Raw genomic sequence first — 24,466 nt, 5'->3', positions numbered from 1 at the left:
CATTGTTCCTAGGTTCCTTCCTCTGGGTCCCTCATATTCCACACTCTACAGACTCTTCATCTAACTAACCATTCCCACTTCCCTCATGCCCAAGTGCTGTAAAGAACATAAAATACATTTATATGTTTGACAAATTAAAATTGCAAAAGGCTTCTGTCTAGTCTTGCTAAGTTTACATGCTGGGTCTCCAAAAAAGCTCTGTAAAAGTAACTGACTATAACTTAAGTGCTTCTTTCCTTTTTACAAACCAGAATTTCGTTGGTATAATTTCACAAGTATCATTATGACTTTCATAATTTAACAAGAATATTTATAAAAAGTAACACCTGTTTTGAAATGTTACCAGGTCAGAACAGTAGTACTTTACACACATCTTTCACTGGTGTAAATGATTACACAGGGTAGATGGCATCAGAAAAACAGATCCTCTTTCACCATCTTCTACAGCTGCTGCCCCTTCTCAGCTGCATCTCAGCCACAACATGGCACACCTTCTACCTCTGACCTCCTTGGGTGTGTACCCAACCTATTTGCTACACTTGGGGGCTAATTCACTGTCACCAGCCCCACTTCTAGGTTGCTGGCCTCCATATTGTTCCTCTCTGGCTCATTGCCCCAAATTCCCAAAATAATCTGTTTTTACCCTTTGGAGAGATTCTAAGGTCACTTCCAGGGAAAGTGGGATGCATCAAACACACAGGGTGGGCTGTTTCTTGTAGCAGGGAGGTAGTATGGGACTCAGGGTTAAAGCCAGTTCTCATCTCATTCACCTTGTTTCTCCACTGTAAGATATCCTGTCTCATACCTTGGCCTGCAAATATTAGCAGACTTCTCATAACCCGTCAAAATTAGCTAGTTCCCAAGTGTCATCCAACCATTAGCTCAGTTCCTAAAGGTTAAAGGAACTGCAAAACTTTGCAGTCTCTTCTTTGCATTGCTTTGTCACAAATCACATCAGGAAAGTGGATGTTCCTTGTATATTCAGTAACATTAAATTTCTGTTAAATCTATTAACAGTCATAAAATAACACACTGTGAATTTGCAGATTTGTACAAGTAGACAAAGTAACAAACTTTCTAAAAATAAACTGCACTTATTCTTTAAGCACATATTGAAACCAGTAAGTATACAAAAAAGTATCCTCCTCTGTTTGTCTTTGTATTTTCTGTATTGTCATCAACTTCCCTTTGGCTATTTTATCTCCTTTTACACACGGGACAGTCTAGTATGGTTTCAGGTCTTATGTATATGTGCTCAAATGTCACTCATATTTACTGCACATACAGTGCTGTGTCCTATGATCAAGTGAAAAGAAGGTCAGTGCTTACTAGTTGTTTCAGTCAGGTTAGCTCCCAGATCTCTCAGAACTGCCTGAGTCCTAATGCTGCACTGGCAAGTTACTTTTGATGAGCTTGGTCAGCAGGGTTAAGTAGGTTAGCAATTTATCATCTCCTAAGCATTGCAAGTTTGTGTTATTACTGCTTCCAGGAGACCACAGCATTGCTTATCTAGGCCTTTGTTACATTTCAGATAGATTAGTACCACACTCTCTTTGGAGTCCTTCCAGCCCAGAATATACACTAGCTACAATTGAACTGATTCAAACTGCCTATGACGGGATTTAACATTAACTAAATAACTTCTCACGCTTTACTTGTATTGATAGATATGCACTAGCTTCTAGTTAAATACTTTATTAATTTTTAAATGTTTGTGAGTTTATTTAAGATATTACATTAACTCAATTCATCTTCTTTTAAAGAATTTACTATGCTTTACTGTGGTACCACATCCTGTCTGCTGCTGATTTATCTGTTAAGGAAGTTCATGACTATATGCAAAGCATATATGCCCCTGGCCTTCAAAATTTTCAGCTGTGGATAGTCAGCTGGATGACTATTTGTAGTTTTTAAATTAAATTTTTAACTTTAACTAATTTTAAACAAGCTGTATCCTAAAATATGTATTTGTATTGATTAGCTGAATTTTTGGACATGAGCAGGGGTTCCAGTGCTGGAAACTAAAGTCCTGAACAGACACTTTCTTGCACAAACATCTAATTAAAGTGAATGGGATTCTACTCAGGAGTAAGGACTCACACTAAAAGACCCTTTGAGAAAATCAAGCCCTGTATCAGTATGTTGACTATTGCTCTGTCTAGGAACTTACAGTATTTCATATACCATGCTAGGTAAGAGATTCAGAGAACTCCTTTCTTATTAAACTAAAATGGTTCTTTATTAAAGCAACTATTTAAACAACTGGTCAAACTGGAGTTTAACATTCCTACAGATTGACTGACTTCCTTGTCCCTCCTTCAAACACTTCCTCCATGCAACCCATGCTGCTCCCTCCAGGTCCCATGCAATATCTGAGCATTTATTAGATTGCGATGTAAGCTGCTTCTAATATTGACACAGAAATAAAGATGGTTTTATTTTTGTATTTTAGGGATAACATAGAAATCACTATAAAATATGCAATGCTAATAACAAGGCTTCAGTAGCCACAGTTGCTTATTCTGCATGTTCAAATACTGACTATGATATTATGTTCCATCTAATCACCAAAGGAAATACTTTGTGAAAAGGTGGCTGAAGCGTAGGACTGGGAGTCAAGAGTTTTGGGTACCATTTTCAGACTTGCTGTGTGAACTTGAGTAAATCACTAAATCTCTCTGTCCATCTAGAATAGAATGACAACAATGACAATACTAGACGGCCACCATAATTTGAAAATGCATCTTACAATTCTTTGAAATTGATTTTAACTATAGTAAATGTATGCAGAGAACATATAAGTTGCATATTAAATATATGAATTGTTATACCATGCGCCATTTAAAAAATAAACATGCACATAGGATGTGTGCTGGTGGACATCGGTCAGGGGAGGTGTACTGGGTGGTGGTGGAGTGTTAGTTGAGGCATGCCAGATGAGACTGGTGGGGGTGGGGTGTGCTTGGTGATGATGATAGACATTGCTGGTTGGGGACTGAGAAGAATGCTAATTGCAGAGAGTGGAAGGATTAGTGTTGGGTGGGGGTGCTTAGAATTGGGTGTTGCTAGGATGTGTGCTTGTGAGCTGGATGTTAAGTAATAACCTAGACCCTTCTTTCTTCTTCCTCCATCCCAAACTATCCTAATCTCTTGGGGGAGGTAGCATTTAAGGATGGCATTTGATTAACTGTGGGGCTGAGTGCTTTTGAGCAGTGTGGGCCATGAGGTCCAGGCAGCTGCCCTTGAGAAAATTCCACACCATCTTTAAACTCAGGATTTGAGTATGGTACAGGGGCTAGGGGAGAAGTGAAGATCTGCAGTGGAGGGCAGCAGTAGCTGAAAGAGAGTTCTTCTCATTCTCTCATCCTAGGCCCTAGCAACCACTTCTAACCAGTAGGATAATTTAAAAAAATTAAAAACAGGGGTTTGTTGATTTTGTACTCATTACCTTCCCCTCTTGATCTACTCTGAGGTCACGACCCCAGTGATGAGGACTGTTGATACTGAGGCAATAAATGGATCTCCTTTTCATGGTGGATCAGTATAGCATGTGCGCAATGCTGTATTCATAAAAACATACCTAGACTAGTACTGCTAATATTCTAATTTGAAAGACTGTACAGTCAGTCACAGGGCCACATTACTAACTTACTTCAGTGGGGATTCTGTCTGAGTAACAACTGAATACGATTAGTCCTGGCCTATTGGTCTTGGGATACCTGAGTTCAATTCCCTGCTCCATTATAGGTTTCCTGTGTGATCTTGGACCTCTCTGTGCTTCAGTTTCCCATCAGTAAAATGAGGATAACAGTACTTCTCTATCAAACAGGAGTGCTGTGAGGATTAATATATTAAAGATTGTGAGGTGCTCATTTACTACAGTGATGGCCCAGACAGCATATAAGTATCTAAAATAGGTATATATGCTTCAGAATATGGCATGTAGTGTAAGAAATCTTTCTAAACTTGCAAGAAAGCAAAAGAGGATTGTCCTTCCAAGTATGAGACTCTTTAGTCCCATAAGGAACATGGTCTTTTTCCTGTTACAACATCTGTTTATTCATTTTTCAAGAAGGAAACTTACACCTTTTAGAGTCTCAAAAACACCATATTAGCACAAGGCAATATTACATTAAAATGCAAGCCTCTGGAGAATGCAAACATATACTACATGTTCTATATGCAGAATACTCTGTGTGGCAGCCTTGAAAAGAGCAGTGCTCTAAAGATTAACATATATAGCCTGTATCCATAATCTCAGGGCCATTCTATCACAGCAGAAGCATGAGGTGTGCTTCTAAACCCGCTAAGTGACAATCAAAGCAGCAGCAATTGGTGAGCAGCAATCAAAAGGGATTACAGCATCTGTGAGTGAACAGGGTATACAAGGGTTGAGAGAAGAAGTATGGCTAGCATTTGCTGAATAGAGGATATAGAGTGAGCTGGACTACATGAGTTCAACAAAGGAAAAGGCAGGTGAATAAATAGGTGAATGAGGTGTGGACTTTAAACATTAATTTTATTTTAGAGGTTTTTTTTAGCGAGAGAAACTAAACAATTATCAGTTTTCCTAAAAACAAGACCTACAAGTTATCTGAAATGGAGTTATAATTCTCCAATTCTCTATAATGTGCACAACTGTACTATCCCAGCACAGCTAACTGTGGTCCTCCTGAAGAGATCACAAGGTGGGAGAAGGAAGACCCTGTGAGAACACTACTATAATGGAGAAGCAGTGCACATGGAGGAACAATAGCAATAATGTTAAAAGGCAACACTGTCAAATTTGTCTTTAATAAGAAAATTAAAAAAGGGAGTATTAGGAATGAATAAAAATATTGTCTGTAGACAGGACTCGGTAATGAAAAGTAGGTAGAGTAATACTTGGAAAAAAACAAATACACACACACACACATACACACACACACTCACTCACAAAGCAGCAGGCCCAGACATTATGAATCCAGAGTTTTAAGATATTCACTAATGAACTTACTAAACCATTGGCAAATGTCTTTGAAAACTTACAGATAGTGAAGGTGATACTAGAGGACTGGGGAAAAATTAATGTTGGACCAATCTTTAAAAAGATACTAACTGATAAGTCTTACTTGAATCTCTAGTTAAACAATTACAAATATTCAGAGAAGTAATCTTCAAGGACAAAAGGACTGTTGGATTCTGAGTATGGCTGGTTGAAAATTATCCATCAATATTTTTTACATAAAATTGGGTTTTTCACTAAATGAAAATTTGCATGTAAAGGGATTGCTTTCTTTGAAACTATTTGATTACTTGTTTTCTTCATTTTTTGGCAGTTTTCAGACAAAAAAAAATCTGGTTTTATGCTTTTGATTTTTTTTTGACAAAAAGTATAAATTTTCCAAAGGAAAGTTCTGTTTGCAAATCTGTTTGCAGGTTTAATTCTGAAGTTTGTTAGTGTATTGAGCTTGTTAAAATCTCTTATAATACTTTGCACTTATGCTAAGTTCATTGAAACTTACTAAGAGATAAATTGTTGTAACCTTTTTTCTTTGTATATGCAGAATTTGTCTTAAGCAAGAACTACATTCTGTTGAGGTTTGCCAAATGTGAATTGTATGGTTGGTACGGTTAGTGTAGATACCTCTATGGTAGTGGTCTCCAGACTTTTCAGAGTTGTGTCCCCACCTTACCCATGTCCACATCAACACTCCCTCCCCAAGATGGGGCTGGGAGTGGGTCCACAGCTCTGGTGGGGGGAAACACAGACAGAGGTAAGGGGGCGGAAGCTGTGGCTGCAGCTAGGGACAGGTAAGGGGCCAGGAGCAGGGCTGGGGCCAGGAACAGAGCCACAGTTAGGGGCCAAGGCTGGTGATGGGGCCACAGCAGAACTGGAAGCTGAGCGAGGCTGGGTAGTGCTCCCTCGCTGCCCAGACCCACACCGCACCCTCTCTGCCTCTCTAGTGGGGTGCGCCCGATAGTTTGGGGACCTCTGCTCTATGGTTTACTGACCTCTGGAATGTTGTACATAAAACCTAGATAAGAAAAGGTGTGGAAGGTCTATTGAATCTGTGGAATGTTCTACCTATCACAAACAAGGGGAGTGTAAATATGAGCAAAATTGACTCATAATTTGGAACCGAGTGAAGATGTAACCACTAAAAGACTGTTCTCCAAATTGGTAACGTATTGACTTTTCTGTATTATGCTGATTTTACTTTTGCTAAATAAATCCACTGAGCCTGGTTATCTGACATCTTGACTCACTTACTATCAAACCCCAATAGCTGATAAGTTTATTGCCAGTATGTAAAGCATGTATATCACCATAGTATCTGTGTGCTTTTACAATGCTTCAACTAAATCATCAAAAATCCAAATAGGAGCAACAAAACACCATGGTCCTGATTTTAAGGGGTGCTTCAATGAGAGTTATGTGCCCTACCATCCTGGAAAATTAGGTTCCATGTTGCCTGAGGCCAACATCCCACATCTTTTAATATAACTAGTCAAGTAGGAACTAGATTTACTTTAGTCAAACAGAAGATATTGGGCTCAATATTGGGCTAATTTGATGAAAATAGTGGCCTGTGATATACAAGAGTGCAGACTAAATGATCTAATGGTGCTTTCTGCCTTTAGAATCTATGAACCCAAGAGGTCATTGTTTGATCAGTGGGAAGGCGTATGGAAAAAGATGACAGCTCTTTCTAAATATGGCCAAGGTTCATGCTTAATTGTATTTATGGATGATGCACGTTTTAGAGGGCCAGGCGTAATAACAAAAATGTCCTGTTTCTAGCAGCTAGGTGGGCACTGCATTCTCACCTACCCACAACTTCTGAGTAGACAGCATGTGTCCAGCCAAGTAGTTACAAAGTGTGAATGATCAACGAAAGAGCCTCATATGACTGAAAATAACACAATCTAGGAGTAGATAGGATTCTTGTAAAGCCCAAGATTGTGGACCACATGGAGAAAGGCCAAGCAGATACTTGCAACTGATGGAGAAGCTATAGATTTTGCCAGGCCCTCAAAGCAATTTTCCCTGACCATCAGCAACACCTCCAACTTTCCCATGCCAAGCTATAGCCAGCTGGTTTTGTTTCAACTTCTAACTTCTGCCAGAAATTGAGAAAGCCTAGAAATAACAGTGCCTAAGTCAGAATAGAAGAAACATAATTGGGTGTTATCAGCATACAGATGACGCTGCAACCATATTTTCTCAGTCTCCTTCGATGGATGTTGTAGAGGTGATAGGACTGATCTGTGCAGGACCTCACAGATTAAAACCCTTGTGTGGAGGAACCAGCAGTTACCATCATCACTTTCAAAGAACAATCTGAAAGAAATGTGCAGAATCATTCTGTAACAATCTGTCCATACCAGGTAGGTCATAAATATCATCAATGATCAGTAGTGATGAGGGTAGTTAGAAAACCAGTCAGAGAGCCCTTATTGGCAATTGAGTACTCTTAGCACCTATCTGAAGGCATTCAGCTTCTGTAGGAGCAAGCACCAAGAGAATAACAAAACTGTAAACAAACAACATTCGATGATAAAGGACAAACTGGTCAAAAGACCATACACAAAAGATGATGATAAAAGGTACCGTGTCAAGTTGGGTGAAGAAGAGATATCCATTGGGATAAGTTTTTGGCCTTGTTTTATTTTAAGTGTTTATTAATGATATTGCAAAAGAGGTAACTAGCACATTGAACACTCAGAACATACGAACTTGGGAAGTACTGCAAGTACAAATGAGGACATAAAAATAAGGGGACCTACAGAGATGAGGTATAAAGACAGAAGATAACAGAACTACTCGTGAGATGCAAACATTCATCCTGGGGAAAGTAATCTAACAGAGGTTCAGTGGGAGGCTGATATTTGGAAGGCAGTAAAGCAGAAGATAGAAAATTGGATATGAGCTTGCAATATGATACGCTGGCAAAAATTCATTCTGAGTTTGGCCTGTATACACAGAGGCATTGTGTCAAGGACTTGTTAGGAATAGTTCTTTTATATAGTAGGCAGTCCTTTAATAAAGCTAATGTTAAAATTATATAAAACACAGGTTAAGGAAAGTGTCTGTACATTTGGGAATAGTGCTTATCTTATTCAAAGTACAAAGGTTGGTTTAAAAGTAATACAATATATACAGACAGTTCTAGGCCAATTCAACATCAGAAAAACATCAACAATAAACTTATAGATAGTTACTAAGGGCATAGGAAGGGACTGATTTAGAATGAAAGGCTCAAGAACTCAAACTGTACAGCAAAGCTAAATAATGACCACAAGTATTTGAAGGGTATAAGTACCAAGGGGAAGAGGAATTGTTTAGGTACAGCACAGTTTCATATGACCTGTCGGGAAAACCTATGGTGCCTTGTTAGATTATTATTCCCTCCCCATTATTTCTTCCTCCTCCTGCCTCACACCTCCCATCCTCCATCTGTACAATCAGACGAGGAAAGGAGAAGGCAATAGGAATAGTCCTGCACAAACCCAAATCCAATCTTCTAGATTTACCATCCCAGGGGTGGGAAAGTTTTTGTTATCATCATGACCAAAGCTAGGGATGCCAACTTTCTAATCACACAAAACCAAACACTGTTGCCCAGCTCCTACCCCGCCTCTTCTCCGAGGCTCTGCCCATTCCCTGCCCCTTCTACAAGGCCCCACTCCACCCCCCCATCATTCACTCTTCCCAACCTCACTCACTTTCATTAGTCTGGGACAAGGGCTTGGGATGAGGGCATGGGTATGGGCTCTGGGCTGGGGATGCAGGCTCTGGGGTGGAACCGGGGATGAGAGGTTTGGGGTGCAGGAAGGAGCTCCGGGCTGGGGCAGGGAATTGGGGTGCAGGGGGGTGAGGGCTCTGGCTTGGGTTAGGGCCAGAAATGAGGGGTTTGGGCTGTAGGAGGGGGCTGTGGGCTGGGTTAGGGGTTGGGGTGCAGGGGGAGTGAGAGTTCTGGCTGGGGGTGGGGCAGGAGATAAAGGTTTTGGGGTGCAGAAGGTGATTCCGGGCTGGGGCAGGGTGCAAAAGGGAGAGCGGGGTCCCAGCGGCGCTTACTGCAGCTCTGAGGAAGCAACCACCAGGACCCTGGGGCCTCTAGGCACATGGAGGCTCTGCACGGTTCGTGCTGTCTTTGTGCCTGCAGGTCCCACCTGCCACAGATCCCATTGGTTGCAGTTCGAGGCCAATGGGAGTTGTGGAACCGGCACTGGGGCGGGGGCAGTGCGTGGAGCCTCCCAGTTCCTGGCCACACCAGTGCATAGGGGCCACAGACCTGACAGCTAATTCCAGGATCCATGCGGAGCTAGGGGAGGCAGGGAGCCTGCTTTAACCCCAGCCCTTTGCTGCGCTGCTGACTAGACTTTTAACGGCCCAGTCAGTGGTGCCAACTGAAGCAGCCAGGTCTCCTTTCGACTGGGCATTCTGGTTGAAAACTGGACACCTGTCAACCCTAACCAATGTCCCTTCTGTTGAATGGGAGGGCCTGAAAATGGGGCATAAGTGAATTAGGCCTTTTGTCATAAACAGATAGTTAAGGGTTAATGTCTCCCTTACCTGTAAAGGGTTAACAAACAGGGACCCCAAACACCTGACCAGAGGACCAATCAGAAGACAAGATACTTTCAAATCTCATGGGAGGGAAGCCTTTGTTTGTGGGTTTTGGGTTTGGCTTTGTTCTCTCTGGGTCCTGGACGGGACTAGAGGTGCAACCAGGTTTCTGCCAATCTCCCTGCTACAGTCTCTTATCTATTCAGAATTGTGAGTAAGAAAAGGCGGTCATAGTCTTTTAAGTTGTTTTTTTTTTCTCATTTACGTATGTGTACTTGCTGGAAGTAGCTTAAATTGTGTTTCTGCTGGAGAAAGTTTCTTTCTATTGTTTATAAGTTGAAAGACCCTGTAACTGTTTACCATCTAAAGTGCAGAGATAAACCTTTTACTTTTTCTTTCTTTCTTATTAAAAGTTTTGCTTTTAAGACCTGTTTAATTTTTTTTCTCCTAGTTAAGGTTCAAGGGAATTGGTGAGGAGAAGGGAAGGATAAATTTTTTCTTTGTGTTATATTCGTGCAGCTTGTATTGCCTCTGGGTGAGGGGGAAGGTAACACTCCTCTCGGTGTGGTGATTCAAAAAGTTGAATCAGGCGATCTCTTAGTGTTCCCAGGGCGGGAAGGAGCTGGGAGGAAGAAGGGATGGGGGAGGGAATGGCTTATTTCCCTTTGTTGTGAAACTCAAGGAATCTGGGTCTTGGGGTCCCCTGGGAAGGTTTTGGGGGGACCAGAGGGTATCAGGCCCTAAAAATTCCTGATTGGTGGCAGCCTATCAGATCTAAGCTGGTAATTAAGCTTAGGGGAATTCATGCTAGTATCCATATTTTGGACGCTAAGGTCCAGAATTGGGAATTATACGACTGGGCATTCTGGTTGAAAACTGGACACCTGTCAACCCTAACCAATGCCCCTTCTGTTGAATGGGAGGGCCTGAAAATGGTGCATAAGTGAATTAGGCCTTTTCACTATGTGGAAAATTTAGTTGTCTGTTATAGGCATTTCCCACCAAAAAATGCCAGTGAAAAAGTAAGATTAGATATTTCCTGAAAAACTCATAAACCTTGTCCACATGGGGAATTGGCCCTGTTATCAGCTAATGGAGGAGCTACATTAATGCAAATGACTAATGTAGACACTCACCATGGCTTGACACCAGTGTGAATTCCACCAATGTACATTTCAGTTTGCTTTGTCTGCACTTTGAGATGGCATCGCGCACCAATGTAGCCATGCCAATCAGTGGTTAGAATCTGGGCTTGTCATAAACAGATAGCTAAGGGTTAATGTCTCTTTCACCTGAAGCACCTGACCAGAGGACCAATCAGGAAACCGGATTTTTTCAACTTTGGGTGGAGGGATTTGAGTGTCTGTGTCTTTGTTTTCTGGCTGCCTGCTTTCTTTTTGGTAGGCTGCCTCTTTGATCTGTTCTTCTCTTTCTTTCATCTCCATCTCTTTTTGTTTTATTTCCAGTTGTCGCCTGTGTTCAGCTTCTTTGATTTGTTCTTCGGCATCAATTTTGCCTTAGAAGTCATGGTTCCTGTTTTTTTGTGTTGGGGTGCCCTCCGGTGTTTATCTTCTGAACTGCAGGTTCTTTGTTGCCTCCTGAAGTCTGCCTAGCAACAGTGCCTTTAGCTAATTTTTCTTTTTTTTTTTTAGCTAATGTTCAATGAAGGGAAACCAGAAAAACCACTTTATTTGCATGCCTATAAGTGCTGGTACTTGCCTCCTAATGGGAGGGCTATTGCATGACAAAAGACCCTTAACATGCAAGCCACAAACTGCGAGAGAGAGCAGAAAAAAAAATTCTTTCTGGTTCCCTTTTAAAACCAACTGCTTCTCTCTGCTAAAAAGCCCTTAGCAGAGAAAAGAAAAATATAATATTTTTACTGGCTTCTGGATTCTGTCTATCTCCCACCGCTGCCACCATGTAATAACCTTAGTCCCAGTTTTGGACCTTAGCGTCCAAAATATGGGGGTTAGCATGAAAACCTCCAAGCTTAGCCACCAGCCTGGACCTGGTACCTGCTGCCACCACCCAAAAAATTAGAGTGTTTTGGGGCACTCTGGTCCCTCTGAAAAACCTTCCCTGGGGACCCCAAGACCCAAATCCCTTGAGTCTCACAACCAAGGGAAATAATCCTTTTTCCCTTCCCCCCTCCAGGTGCTCCTGGAGAGATACACAGACACAAGCTCTGTGAAACTACACAGAGGGACTCCCCCTCTCCGTTCCCAATCCTGGAAACAAAAGTACTTTCCTATTTCCCCAGAGGGAATGCAAAATCAGGCTAGCGATCCAACACACAAATCTCCCCTTGATTTCTTCCTCCCACCAATTCCCTGGTGAGTACAGACTCAATTTCCCTGAAGTAAAGAAAAACTCCAACAGGTCTTAAAAGAAAGCTTTATATAAAAAAAAAGAAAAATAAGTACAAATGTTCTTTCTGTATTAAGATGATACAACACAGGGTCAATTGCTTAAAAGAATATTGAATAAACAGCCTTATTCCAAAAGAATACAAATCAAAGCACTCCAGCACTTATATTCATGCAAATACCAAAGAAAAGAAACCATATAACTTACTATCTGATTTCTTTGTCCTTACACTTGGAAACAGAAGACTAGAAAATAGAAACTACTTCTCCAAAGCTCAGAGAAAGCAGGCAGCCAGAAAACAAAGACACAGACACTCAAATCCCTCCACCCAAAGTTAAAAAAATCCGGTTTCCTAATTGGTCCTCTGGTCAGGTGCTTCAGGTGAAAAAGACATTAACCCTTAGCTATCTGTTTCTGCTTGTTTCCTTCGGTAGGCCACCTCTTCTTCTTCTAGTTTTCTTTTGTGTGCTGCCTCCTTGGCTGCCTCTTTGGCTGCCAAGGAGGCAGCACACAAAAGAAAACTAGAAGAAGAAGAGGTGGCCTACCGAAGGAAACAAGCAGAAAAAGAGTTGGCCCACCGCCGAGAAATGAAAAAGCACCAAAAAAAAATAAAAAAACAACAAAAAAAAATAAAAAAAAGAAAAAACAAAAAAAAACATAAACTGGAGTTGGCAAAAGCTGGGCTGCATGTGCCAGCCAACCCTAACAACCCGGCGCCAATTATTGCTCCACAGCACAAAAAATTTCCCACCTACAAGGCAGGTAATGACACCAAGGCCTTCTTAAAAAATTTTAAAAAAGCCTGTCTTGGGTACAGCATTCCCAAAAACCAGTACATGGTAAAATTAAGGTCACAGCTCAGTAAACCTTTAGCAAAGGTGGCAGCTAAAATGCCTAAGCACCAAATAAATAACTATAAACTTTTTCTAACCAAGGCCAAATACAGGATGGGAATAACCCCAAATCATGCCCGTCGGTGCTTCAAAACCCAAAAGTAAAAACCAGAGGTGTCATTTCCCAAACACGCCTACTACATTGCAAAAAACTATGAGGCCTGGCTAACAGAAAACAACATTCAAACCTTAAAAAAACTAAACCTCCTCATACAAATGAAGCAGTTCTTGGATGGTGTTCCTAAAAACATCACGCGGTACATACAAAATGAAAACCCCAAAAATATCGCTAAGGCGGGGGAGATTGGAGCCAAATGGATGGAACTGGCAGAAAGCAAGAAAGCTACTGTCAAGGGGAACGATTACCCCAGGGGGCACACAGACCATAAACCCTACAACCGAGGACAGCCAAAGACCCCACATACCACCCAAGTAAAGCCACAGATACCCTACCCTTCAACCTCACCAGTCTCCAGTAACTCACCTCGGCCCAGTGACCCATCAGATGGAAGATGCTTTAAGTGTAATGAACTGGGACATATCAAGGCCAAGTGTCCCAAGAACACCATGCGAGTGCAATTCATTACACCACCATCACACCAAAGATCCCCAGGCCCGGATGCCTCTCAAATACCCTTGGAGCGAAGGGAAAATTTGAGAGTGGGCGGAAAGAAGGTTACTGCGTGGAGAGACACGGGGGCACAAGTGTCAGCTATCCACCAATCCTTCGTTGACCCCAAATTCATCAACCCAAAGGCCAAAGTTACAATTTACCCCTTCATGTCACAAGCTGTAGACTTGCCTACAGCTCAACTGCCTGTCCAGTACAAAGGCTGGTCAGGAATGTGAACTTTTGCAGTCTATGACAATTATCCTATCCCCATGCTACTGGGGGAAGACTTGGCCAACCAGGTGAGGCGGGCCAAGAGAGTGGGAATGGTTACACGTAGCCAAACCAGGCAAGCTTCCAGACCCATTCCTGTTCCTGAACCGTCCACAGAGGCCCTGTCTGTGTTACCAGAGACCCAGACAGAGGTAAAGGACCCGGATTCCATGCCTACCACTGAAACAGCCACAGCATCTCCAGTCCCAGGCCCGGAACTGGAACAGCAACCCGCACCAGCAAGTGCAACTACATCTTCAAACTCAACGCCAGAGGGCGCCAGCAAGCCAAAACTGGCAGAAGCAACAGACAGCCATACCCAAAAGGCTCAGCCAGAGCCTGAAATACCCTCAGGTGCACCAGCGGAGAGCGGTTCACCAGCAACGAAAACAACCCCATCACCTACATCGCTTCCAGAGGGACCAAGCCCAAGTCCACAGTCTGAGGAAGAACTGGTGACCCCAGACTCAAGGGAACAGTTCCAGACTGAGCAGGAAGCGGATGACAGCCTTCAGAAAGCTTGGGCGGCGGCACGGAGCACCCCACCGCCTCTCAGCTCTTCTAATCGATCCCGGTTTGTTATAGACCAAGGACTTTTATACAAGGAAATTCTTTCTGGTGGACACCGGGAAGAATGGCAGCCGCAAAAACAGTTGGTGGTTCCAACTAAGTACCGGGGGAAGCTCTTAAGCTTAGCCCATGATCATCCCAGTGGCCATGCTGGGGTGAACAGAACCAAGGACCGGTTGGGGAAGTCCTTCCACTGGGAGGGAATGGGCAAGGACGTTGCCAAGTATGTCCGGTCTTGTAAGGTATGCCAAAGAGTGGGTAAGCCTCAAGACCAGGTCAAGGCCCCTCTCCAGCCACTCCCCATAATTGAGGTCCCATTTCAGCGAGTAGCTGTGGATATTCTGGGCCCTTTCCCAAAAAAGACGCCCAGAGGAAAGCAGTACGTACTGACTTTAGTGGACTTTGCTACCCGATGGCCAGAAGCAGTCGCTCTAGGCAACACCAGGGCTAACACTGTGTGCCTGGCCCTAACAGACATCTTTGCCAGGGTAGGTTGGCCCTCTGACATCCTTACAGATTCAGGGTCTAATTTCCTGGCAGGGACCATGGAAAAACTGTGGGAAACTCATGGGGTGAATCACTTGGTTGCCACCCCGTACCACCATCAAACCAATGGCCTGGTGGAAAGGTTCAATGGAACTGTGGGGGCCATGATACGAAAATTCATCAACGAATTCTCCAATAATTGGGACCTAGTGTTGCAGCAGTTGCTGTTTGCCTACAGGGCTGTACCACATCCCAGTTTAGGGTTTTCACCATTTAAACTTGTGTATGGTCACGAGGTTAAGGGGCCATTACAGTTGGTGAAGCAGCAATGGGAGGGGTTTACGCCTTCTCCAGGAACTAACATTCTGGACTTTGTAAGCAACCTACAAAGCACCCTCCGACACTCTTTAGCCCTTGCTAGAGAGAACCTAAAGGATGCTCAAGAAGAGCAAAAGGCCTGGTATGACAGACATGCCAGAGATCGGTCCTTCAAGGTAGGAGACCAGGTTATGGTCTTGAAGGCGCAACAGGCCCATAAGATGGAAGCATCATGGGAAGGGCCATTCACGGTCCAAGAGCGCCTGGGAGCTGTAAACTACCTCATAGCATTTCCCAATTCCTCACTAAAGCCTAAAGTGTACCATGTTAATTCTCTCAAGCCTTTCTATTCCAGAGACTTACAGGTTTGTCAGTTTACAGTCCAGGGAGAGGATGCTGAGTGGCCTGACGGTGTCTACTACGACGGGAAAAAAGACGGTGGCGTGGAAGAGGTGAACCTCTCAACCACCCTGGAACGTCTGCAGCGGCAACAAATCAAGGAGCTGTGCACTAGCTTCGCCCCATTGTTCTCAGCCACCCCAGGACGGACTGAACGGGCATACCACTCCATTGATACAGGTAATGCTCACCCAATCAGAACCCCACCTTACCGAGTGTCTCCTCATGCCCAAGCTGCTATAGAACGGGAGATCCAGAACATGCTACAGATGGGTATAATCCGCCCATCTACCAGTGCAAGGGCATCTCCAGTGGTTCTGGTACCCAAACCAGATGGGGAAATACGCTTTTGCGTGGACTACCGTAAGCTAAATGCTGTAACTCGTCCGGACAACTATCCAATGCCACGTACCGATGAGCTATTGGAAAAGTTGGGACGTGCCCAGTTCATCTCTACAATAGACTTAACCAAGGGGTACTGGCAAGTACCGCTAGATGAACCTGCCAAGGAGAGGTCAGCATTCGTCACCCATGCGGGGGTGTATGAATTCAATGTCCTTCCTTTCGGCCTTCGTAATGCACCCGCCACCTTCCAAAGGCTGGTAGATGGTCTACTAGCTGGACTGGGAGAATTTGCAGTTGCCTACCTCGATGATGTGGCCATTTTTTCAGACTCCTGGCCCGAACACCTACTACACCTGGAAAAGGTCTTTGAGCGCATCAGGCAGGCAGGACTAACTGTTAAGGCCAAAAAGTGTCAAATAGGCCAAAACAGAGTGACTTACCTGGGTCACCAGGTGGGTCGAGGAACCATAAACCCCCTACAGGCCAAGGTGGATGCTATCCAAAAGTGGCCTGTCCCAAGGTCAAAGAAACAGGTCCAATCCTTCTTAGGCTTGGCCGGATACTACAGGCGATTTGTACCACACTACAGCCAAATCGCTGCCCCACTGACCGACCTGACCAAAAAGACCCAGCCAAATGCAGTTAAGTGGACTGATGAGTGTCAAAAGGCCTTTACCCAACTTAAGGCAACGCTCATGTCTGACCCTGTGCTCAGGGCCCCGGATTTTGACAAGCCATTCCTAGTAACCACAGATGCATCTGAGCGTGGTATAGGAGCAGTGCTCATGCAGGAAGCAACAGATCACAACTTCCATCCTGTCGTGTTTCTCAGCAAGAAACTGTCTGAGAGGGAAAGTCACTGGTCAGTCAGTGAAAAGGAATGCTATGCCATTGTGTATGCCCTGGAAAAGCTACGCCCATATGTTTGGGGACGGCGGTTCCAACTACAAACTGACCATGCTGCACTAAAGTGGCTTCATACTGCCAAGGGGAACAACAAGAAACTTCTTCGTTGGAGTTTAGCTCTCCAAGATTTTGATTTTGAAATTCAACACATCACAGGAGCTTCTAATAAAGTTGCTGATGCACTCTCCCGTGAGAGTTTCCCAAAATTCAGTAGTTAAAAAGTGTTCTTAAAATGTAGAAGTCTGTTAGTTATATACTTAGGAGTATATGTAAAGGTGTATGTGTTGTATTAATCTGTTTATTTTCAAGTTCTAGAAGGAAATCGCCGCCAGTGAGCTTCCCCACTGTCTGCAATTTGGGGGGCGTGTCATAAACAGATAGCTAAGGGTTAATGTCTCTTTCACCTGAAGCACCTGACCAGAGGACCAATCAGGAAACCGGATTTTTTCAACTTTGGGTGGAGGGATTTGAGTGTCTGTGTCTTTGTTTTCTGGCTGCCTGCTTTCTCTGAGCTTTGGAGAAGTAGTTTCTATTTTCTAGTCTTCTGTTTCCAAGTGTAAGGACAAAGAAATCAGATAGTAAGTTATATGGTTTCTTTTCTTTGGTATTTGCATGAATATAAGTGCTGGAGTGCTTTGATTTGTATTCTTTTGGAATAAGGCTGTTTATTCAATATTCTTTTAAGCAATTGACCCTGTGTTGTATCATCTTAATACAGAAAGAACATTTGTACTTATTTTTCTTTTTTTTTATATAAAGCTTTCTTTTAAGACCTGTTGGAGTTTTTCTTTACTTCAGGGAAATTGAGTCTGTACTCACCAGGGAATTGGTGGGAGGAAGAAATCAAGGGGAGATTTGTGTGTTGGATCGCTAGCCTGATTTTGCATTCCCTCTGGGGAAATAGGAAAGTACTTTTGTTTCCAGGATTGGGAACGGAGAGGGGGAGTCCCTCTGTGTAGTTTCACAGAGCTTGTGTCTGTGTATCTCTCCAGGAGCACCTGGAGGGGGGAAGGGAAAAAGGATTATTTCCCTTGGTTGTGAGACTCAAGGGATTTGGGTCTTGGGGTCCCCAGGGAAGGTTTTTCAGAGGGACCAGAGTGCCCCAAAACACTCTAATTTTTTGGGTGGTGGCAGCAGGTACCAGGTCCAGGCTGGTGGCTAAGCTTGGAGGTTTTCATGCTAACCCCCATATTTTGGACGCTAAGGTCCAAAACTGGGACTAAGGTTATTACAGGGCTAAATCCAACTTCAGACTTTGGGAAGTGGTACTCCACAGGAGAGAATTAATTTCATTATTATTAAGCACTCAGATACTATGGGGATGGATGTGGTATAAAGACATAGATGACATCACATATTGATTAGATAGAAACAATTCATTTATTCAAAATAGATAAATTGGAAACCAAGAAAAAACTGAATTGTCCTATTGTAAACTTACTGCAACATCGCTATTACAAAATCATTGTAAATCTACTACAGGATCACTACGCTTTGCAATGTCCTCTGATGTATTTAGTTCAATTCACATCTGGCACTTTGGTTGACAATCCCAGCAAAAAGGTCAAGGATCAAAGTAGCCTATTGATAGATATGTCCTTTCATGACTGAAGGTGGATTTTTAGAATATATCTGAAGTAGGGGAGTATGAAGAAGCATAGTCCCTGTGTTGTATTTGTTCTGTGGAGATAGGATCTTGGTTTCCAGTGCTGTCAAACTATCAAGATAGCACCTTTCAGAGTACTGAAAAGTCACCTGAAAACTAAAAATAATAAAATGTTTAAAATCAAATTCAGTACTCTCTGATTGCTTTACCTTCATGGCCATACATCCTAGACCTGATCTACTTTAATGTTGCCCCCTGCCATCTCCACTCAACCTACGATGTAGTCTTGCCAACCTCAGACATCTCTGTGCTTTCTTCCATGCTTGGAATGCCCTTCTCCAACCTATTCATGAAGCCACCTGTCTTGCCATATTCAAAGCCTTCCTGAGTACTTACATCTGCCATAAAGCCTATTAGCATGCACGCGCACGTGCACACACACACAAACCCCAGAACCATAAAGATTATGATGTGTACATGCTTTATCGAGTAGCAATATGATATTGTTATTGTCTCCTTGCCCTCTTTTCTCCCCTCTTGTGGAACTGTTCACTCACTTATTATGTCTTGGTGAATTAATCTTTTCAGGGCAGAGACTTTTCATGTGTATCTAACACAATTTTGGGACTTAAAAAAACACTATAACAAAAATATTTGAATACATTAAACAAATGTTAAAGATCAGAATACAGAGTACATTAATTTATTCATCCCTAGAGTCAAAATTTCCCAATTCCACATCTCCTAACAACAAAGAATGCATTCAGTTTGTCTGTAACATGAAGTTAAATACAAATGAGAATAGAAATTAGCTCTTTTATGGAATTATATTATGAATTTACAGGCTGTTTGACTCATAGCCACAAAAACAGTCATGAGATGTACTCAGCTTTTTAAACAAAGCCACATTCTGTCACAGTTTTTAGTCATTAAATATAAACAAAAGACAACTACAACATATAACTTGGAGGCACCAGAAGGCAATTTAATAGTGACACTAACCTACCGCTATGTAACGACTTAAATTTGCCAACATGTTTCGGACAGTAAAAGTTAAGTACTTGTAAGTGTGATGGTAATTTCAACAAATGCTGTGTTGTTATTTCATAATTGTTGTTTCAGCCTTGACATACCAATTTAAGAGACGCTTAGCTGATGACTTAAGCATGATACCCATTGAACTATGTTGGTATTGCTGGAAATTAATTTCCTACTCCCTTTATTTCAGGCAGTTTCCATATCATGATAGTGCTTTGCTATTTTAATTGTATCCATTACTTCCTAGTTATACTAAAATCTACTTACAAGTACTTTACAGCATATTTGGTGTTTTGTCATTAGGTCTTTTAGCTATTGTACAACTACACTAAATGCCATGGCCCCAGTATCAAGGAGCTTATAGTCTAAAGACTGGAAAATGACCCAGTGGATAAAATAGATGGAACTTACAAGTACCTGTAAATAAATTAAATTTTAAAAGCTTAACACTCTGTTCTTAACTTAGGCCCTCACTCCATAAGGTTACAGAGTTAAAGTAATTATTGTTCATCTATTGAAACCTGTTATTTGGAATTAATCAAATAAACATACATCCTAGCAGTCCTACTTCTTATCCAGTAAAGATCTATCATCGTCAGTGCCCACATAGAAATAGGTATAGCAGAAGACACATGGGAAAATATAGACAGATAGGAAAAGTCTGCCTGTCTGCCATTACTGTGAAAATGAAATGAATTTGTTTATATTTGTGAATTATTTAAAATACCACCTGCTTCTCAGTCCAGGAAAATCAATGTCAGTTAGGCTACTACTTCAATGAGGCAACTCGGAAAATTGTACCCCTAGTTTTTGTTTATAACTACAGGATACAAAATAGCGACAAACTGATCTTAAAAAGTAGTGATGGAGATTCTACATATTAAAAATATTATGCCACATAAATATCTCAACATGATATTTAGTCTGATCCTGTCTTACTGTGGATCCGGGCTATGGCAATCTTCTGACTCTTCTAAAGAACAATGTATTATGAACTGAACGTCCACCTTGAAATCATTTGATGCCTCTCCTAGTAAGGGAGACTATCCCTAATCATATAGCACCTTATTTTCAGCTCTGAAATCCACACACATCTGCACATTTACATTACAAGAACATTATTGCATGTGCAAATCCTTCATTTGCTTGTACACCATGTCTAGGTGCACATGCATCTAGCCATGGGCAAACTGCACACCCAGTTAGAGGTTTCCCAGAATTGTGCAAGGAAGAGCTTCCATAAGGTGGCAGCAAGCCCTATGTAACCCCATCCCTTCCCACTCAGGCATGTGAGCTTGGGGAAGAGAGAAGCAGCAGAAAGCTCTGCAGTTTCTGCAGCCAGAAACTGAACTGGCAAGAGCTGAGACAACTAACTGCAGCAGGGACCTTAGGATGCTGATGATGTCACCAGTGTATGACTGTTTTTACAGCTTTCACTCTGAATATTTTTTCCCTCTGGTGACTGGGCTGTTTGGTACAACAGCCTCCCAACCCACACAGTCTCTTCATTAAACCTCACTCCATGCTCCTCTCCTCCCCCTTATTCTGTTTTTTCCTAACCCCTCCCTTCATTGTCCCCTCTCAATTCATTTGTTCTCTCTTTCTCAATTCAGCTAATCCCCTCCTAACAAAACACCACCCAAAAAAGTTGACAAAACAACAACAAATTGTGACACCTGGAAATCATTCCATTGTTCACTCTGTATATATGTTATATTCCTTCTCTCCTTCCCTTTGTCTGTAATTTCTGTTTAGATTATGAACTCTTCAGGGCAGAGACTGTCTCTAATTCCATGTCAAAACAGTGCTTAGTACAATGGGGGCCTGATCTCAGTTGGGAATCCTAGGTGCTACCATAATACAAATAATAAATAATAATTTCTCCAGGCATGTATGAACAGAAGAGAGTGAGCTGTTTTTTACTGTATTTAGTATAAATCACATACCAACATAACACACTACTTTTGTATGAATATTAATGAGCATACAATATACACTGCATACCACACACAGACACACGTTTAAATATAAAATATCCAATTTCCTTTGTAAGAAATATTAGTTTTACTCAACTTCCTTAATTGCTAATGACAGCTTTTCAGAGTGAATCATACATGAGTGATTTTTTTTTTCCAGATGTAAGGCATGAAATAAACAAAGTACCTAACACTGATTCTGGATGTCCTGGTATTAAGTCAGAAAATAACTCTATCTCTGTTTATGTAGAACATTTCAGTATTGAATTTTTACTAGTAAATGTAAAAAGCAATGCGGAAGATTTCTACCAATGACAAACATGTTTGCAAATTGAAAAGAAGGGAAGTATTGAGCAATACAATGGTTATACTAATCTAATAAAATATAAGATACCATCTTGGTAATTAAAACTATTTCACATCAAATAAATTTTGAGTGTTCAAAAGTGAGAAAACGAGTACTGAAATATACAAAGAATGTTTATAACAAATGACAAACAATTCTGCAACTGCATTTCAGTGATCCTTCACAAATCATTAATAACAACTCCCAAAACATAAGCATAACAGCTCACATTGGTTCCTGAGAAGGAAGGGATTATTGCATTAGGTGTGCTCTAGTAAGCATAAAAACACAAGCCACAGTCCAATCTGTAGGAGGATCTTTGCTAAAGAAACAAACCAGTATGGTAAATGTTCAGCCAGGTAAAAAGTTCCCACTCTCCTCTTTTCCCCTAGAATATTGTCAATTAGGAAACTTCAGCATTACATTCAAATGACTAAATTGTAATATATACATATTATATATATTTAAATCACAAAGTATTGAAGAAATAAATCTGATTCCTACCAGTTTGGCTGAGTTGAGAAGTGCTGCGGCTTTTTCGTGACAGACCCACAATCGCTACCATCTTTGCGCCGATGCTGGAGCGTCGTTTTTTGCCACTAGTGCCCACAGTGCCCACTGCTGTGTCAGACTGGCTGCCATCATTCTTCTCTAGTGTGTACATGTCCCCGCCGATGCTGGTGCTCTTAGTCATGTTCTTTCCTGAGGCGCCCATCTGTTTGCTTTGCATTTTGGATGTAAAGACACTGTCAGCCGATGGATGGACAAACAATGTAGACAACAGAAGAGTGAAAAGGGGAAGACAGAAAAGGACAGGTTTCAGATGAAAAGTTTTGGGAGATTGTAGGGGCAAAGCAGCTAATTCACACAGGTGGGGTTTTGCTTTTGTTAGAGGTAGAGAGGAACAACTTTAATTGTCAAATTTCTGCTAGCACTTCATTGGTTTTCTCTCTTTAACCACAGAATTCACTTGTTAAACTTTTTTTTTAATTAAAAGGTTTTCCTTCTATTTATGAAAGTTCTTAAAAGTACATTATCTACATATAGCATAATGATAAATACACTTGTATACCATTTGTAAATGTAGGGAAAACATCATGTATTTTCATATTTAATATACAATTTATTAGTTCAGTATTTCCTTTCCATGTTTAACTCTTGGCCAGTCAAATTACACACATCTGTTCCTCCGGTCTGCCACTAGGCAGATTCTGCAAATCAGTTAAGCAAAGTTTGCCTAAGCCAGGCAAAAGAGGCAAAGCAAATAAAGCATCAAAAGTGTCATCTGTAATGTCGTTTTTCTGAACTAAAAATCTAGTGCTGCAGAATCCCTGAGTAGATGAGTAGTTTTTTGCACTGGATGCTCTTTCCTGAGTAGGCTTTTTCTTGATTCTAAAACTTATTTGCACTATATTGACATTTATTTATATTATCTTATAATTGCAAGTGATCATCCTCTCAGATCAGTGATTCCCAAACCATTTCACAGTGCAGACCCGTTGGTAAGAAAGATTTGCTCCTAGTCACTTCCCAATAATCATGAACAAGTTATTCGCCAACCTCCGAGTCCTGATCCCTCGCCTTCCTTTCAGGAACTATGGTGCACAATTACATGAAAAAGCAATATGAGAGCAGGATTAGAGAGACTAAATAAAAATAAGCTTGCTTCAACATGGTGGGCAGGGCTAATTGCTTATTTTCCTCCCCTGCATTTTGTATCTGTGCTGTGCCATACATTTATTAGTACCACCTTCCTATTTTTGTCTGCATCTACCACTATACTGCTTAGGTGACACTGCAATTTGATTCTCTCCTTATGTATGTTTGCTGCCACTACAACATAGCTGTCATCCACAAATTTATTACTTACACTAAAGAAACATCCTACACAGAAAGACACAAAGTGGCTGCACAGCAGGGTGCAGATGGCTACTTCTTTTTGCTGGAGTCACAGGTGGGTGTTTATTTTTGTTTGTTTAGTTTACTTAGTCAAAAAATCCTCTGGAAACCCTAATCATCTGTGACTAGGGGTCAACTAACATGTAGTATCACAACTTGAAAATTGGTAAATGACAAAGCAGTGTGACAGATGCAGCTCCATGCTCACCTATAAGTGTTCCATGAATCATGATGTGAGCGCTACATAGATCAGTGTTATACCATTTGCTGAAAAAGGACTGTCTGAGATGTATGATGTGGATGGTTTGGGAAAAAGTTAAAGTTCTCCCTTCAGAAAGAAAGAAATCTATGGAACACTTTACAGTACTGCACTTTTGTGTTAACTTTGAGCCTGCTGCTACAAGGTCTCCATGTTGATTTCCATGGGAACTCCGTGCACAGGATTTGGCCCTTTATTAGTTCGATTTGGTATGGCACCTACTCTTGGTAACTCTGCTTTAGACACAAGGCTGGATAGTAAAACTAGAACAAAGTGGAATATTTTAGTGAGGCAAGGAAAATAATTAACACAGTTTTACTTACAAATAGTGACGCCACAAAGATTAACAAAGGCTTTTTGTTTGTTTGTTTTGAACACAGAACTGAGATAGGGAGTGAGTGATTTCCACCAGCAGAGGGCTCCAGTGTGGCTTTTAGCCACAGTCCTAAGTAGTCAATCCTCCTGGAGCTCCCGCTATTCAAGGAGAGTTGATCCACTTCAGGAGGATCCAGCATGTGCTCTCTGTAGAGCCAGTCAGCTCTGTTGGTTAGTGCAGAGGAGGACTGGGGCCATAACCTTACCTCTTACTGCCTTTGGGGTTAACACTGGGGCTGCAAAT

The 24,466-nt window shown here is 41.8% G+C and overlaps 1 protein-coding gene across 47 annotated transcripts in view; it reads right to left on the bottom strand.

The window, feature by feature from the left end:
• The window catches only part of RIMS2 (regulating synaptic membrane exocytosis 2), an 885,358-nt gene that overhangs the window by 63,501 nt on the left and 797,391 nt on the right, over positions 1-24,466 (bottom strand). For all 47 annotated transcript variants that reach the window (XM_050940563.1, XM_050940562.1, XM_050940560.1 and 44 more), the window contains one exon: positions 22,194-22,435. In XM_050940563.1, the coding sequence (XP_050796520.1) occupies positions 22,194-22,435 (242 nt within the window). The remainder of the gene's footprint in view (positions 1-22,193; positions 22,436-24,466) is intronic.

Source organism: Gopherus flavomarginatus, chromosome 2 (genome assembly GCF_025201925.1).
Source record: "Gopherus flavomarginatus isolate rGopFla2 chromosome 2, rGopFla2.mat.asm, whole genome shotgun sequence".
Classification (NCBI taxonomy): domain Eukaryota; kingdom Metazoa; phylum Chordata; order Testudines; family Testudinidae; genus Gopherus; species Gopherus flavomarginatus.
This window is presented reverse-complemented; position numbering and strand designations above follow the sequence as displayed.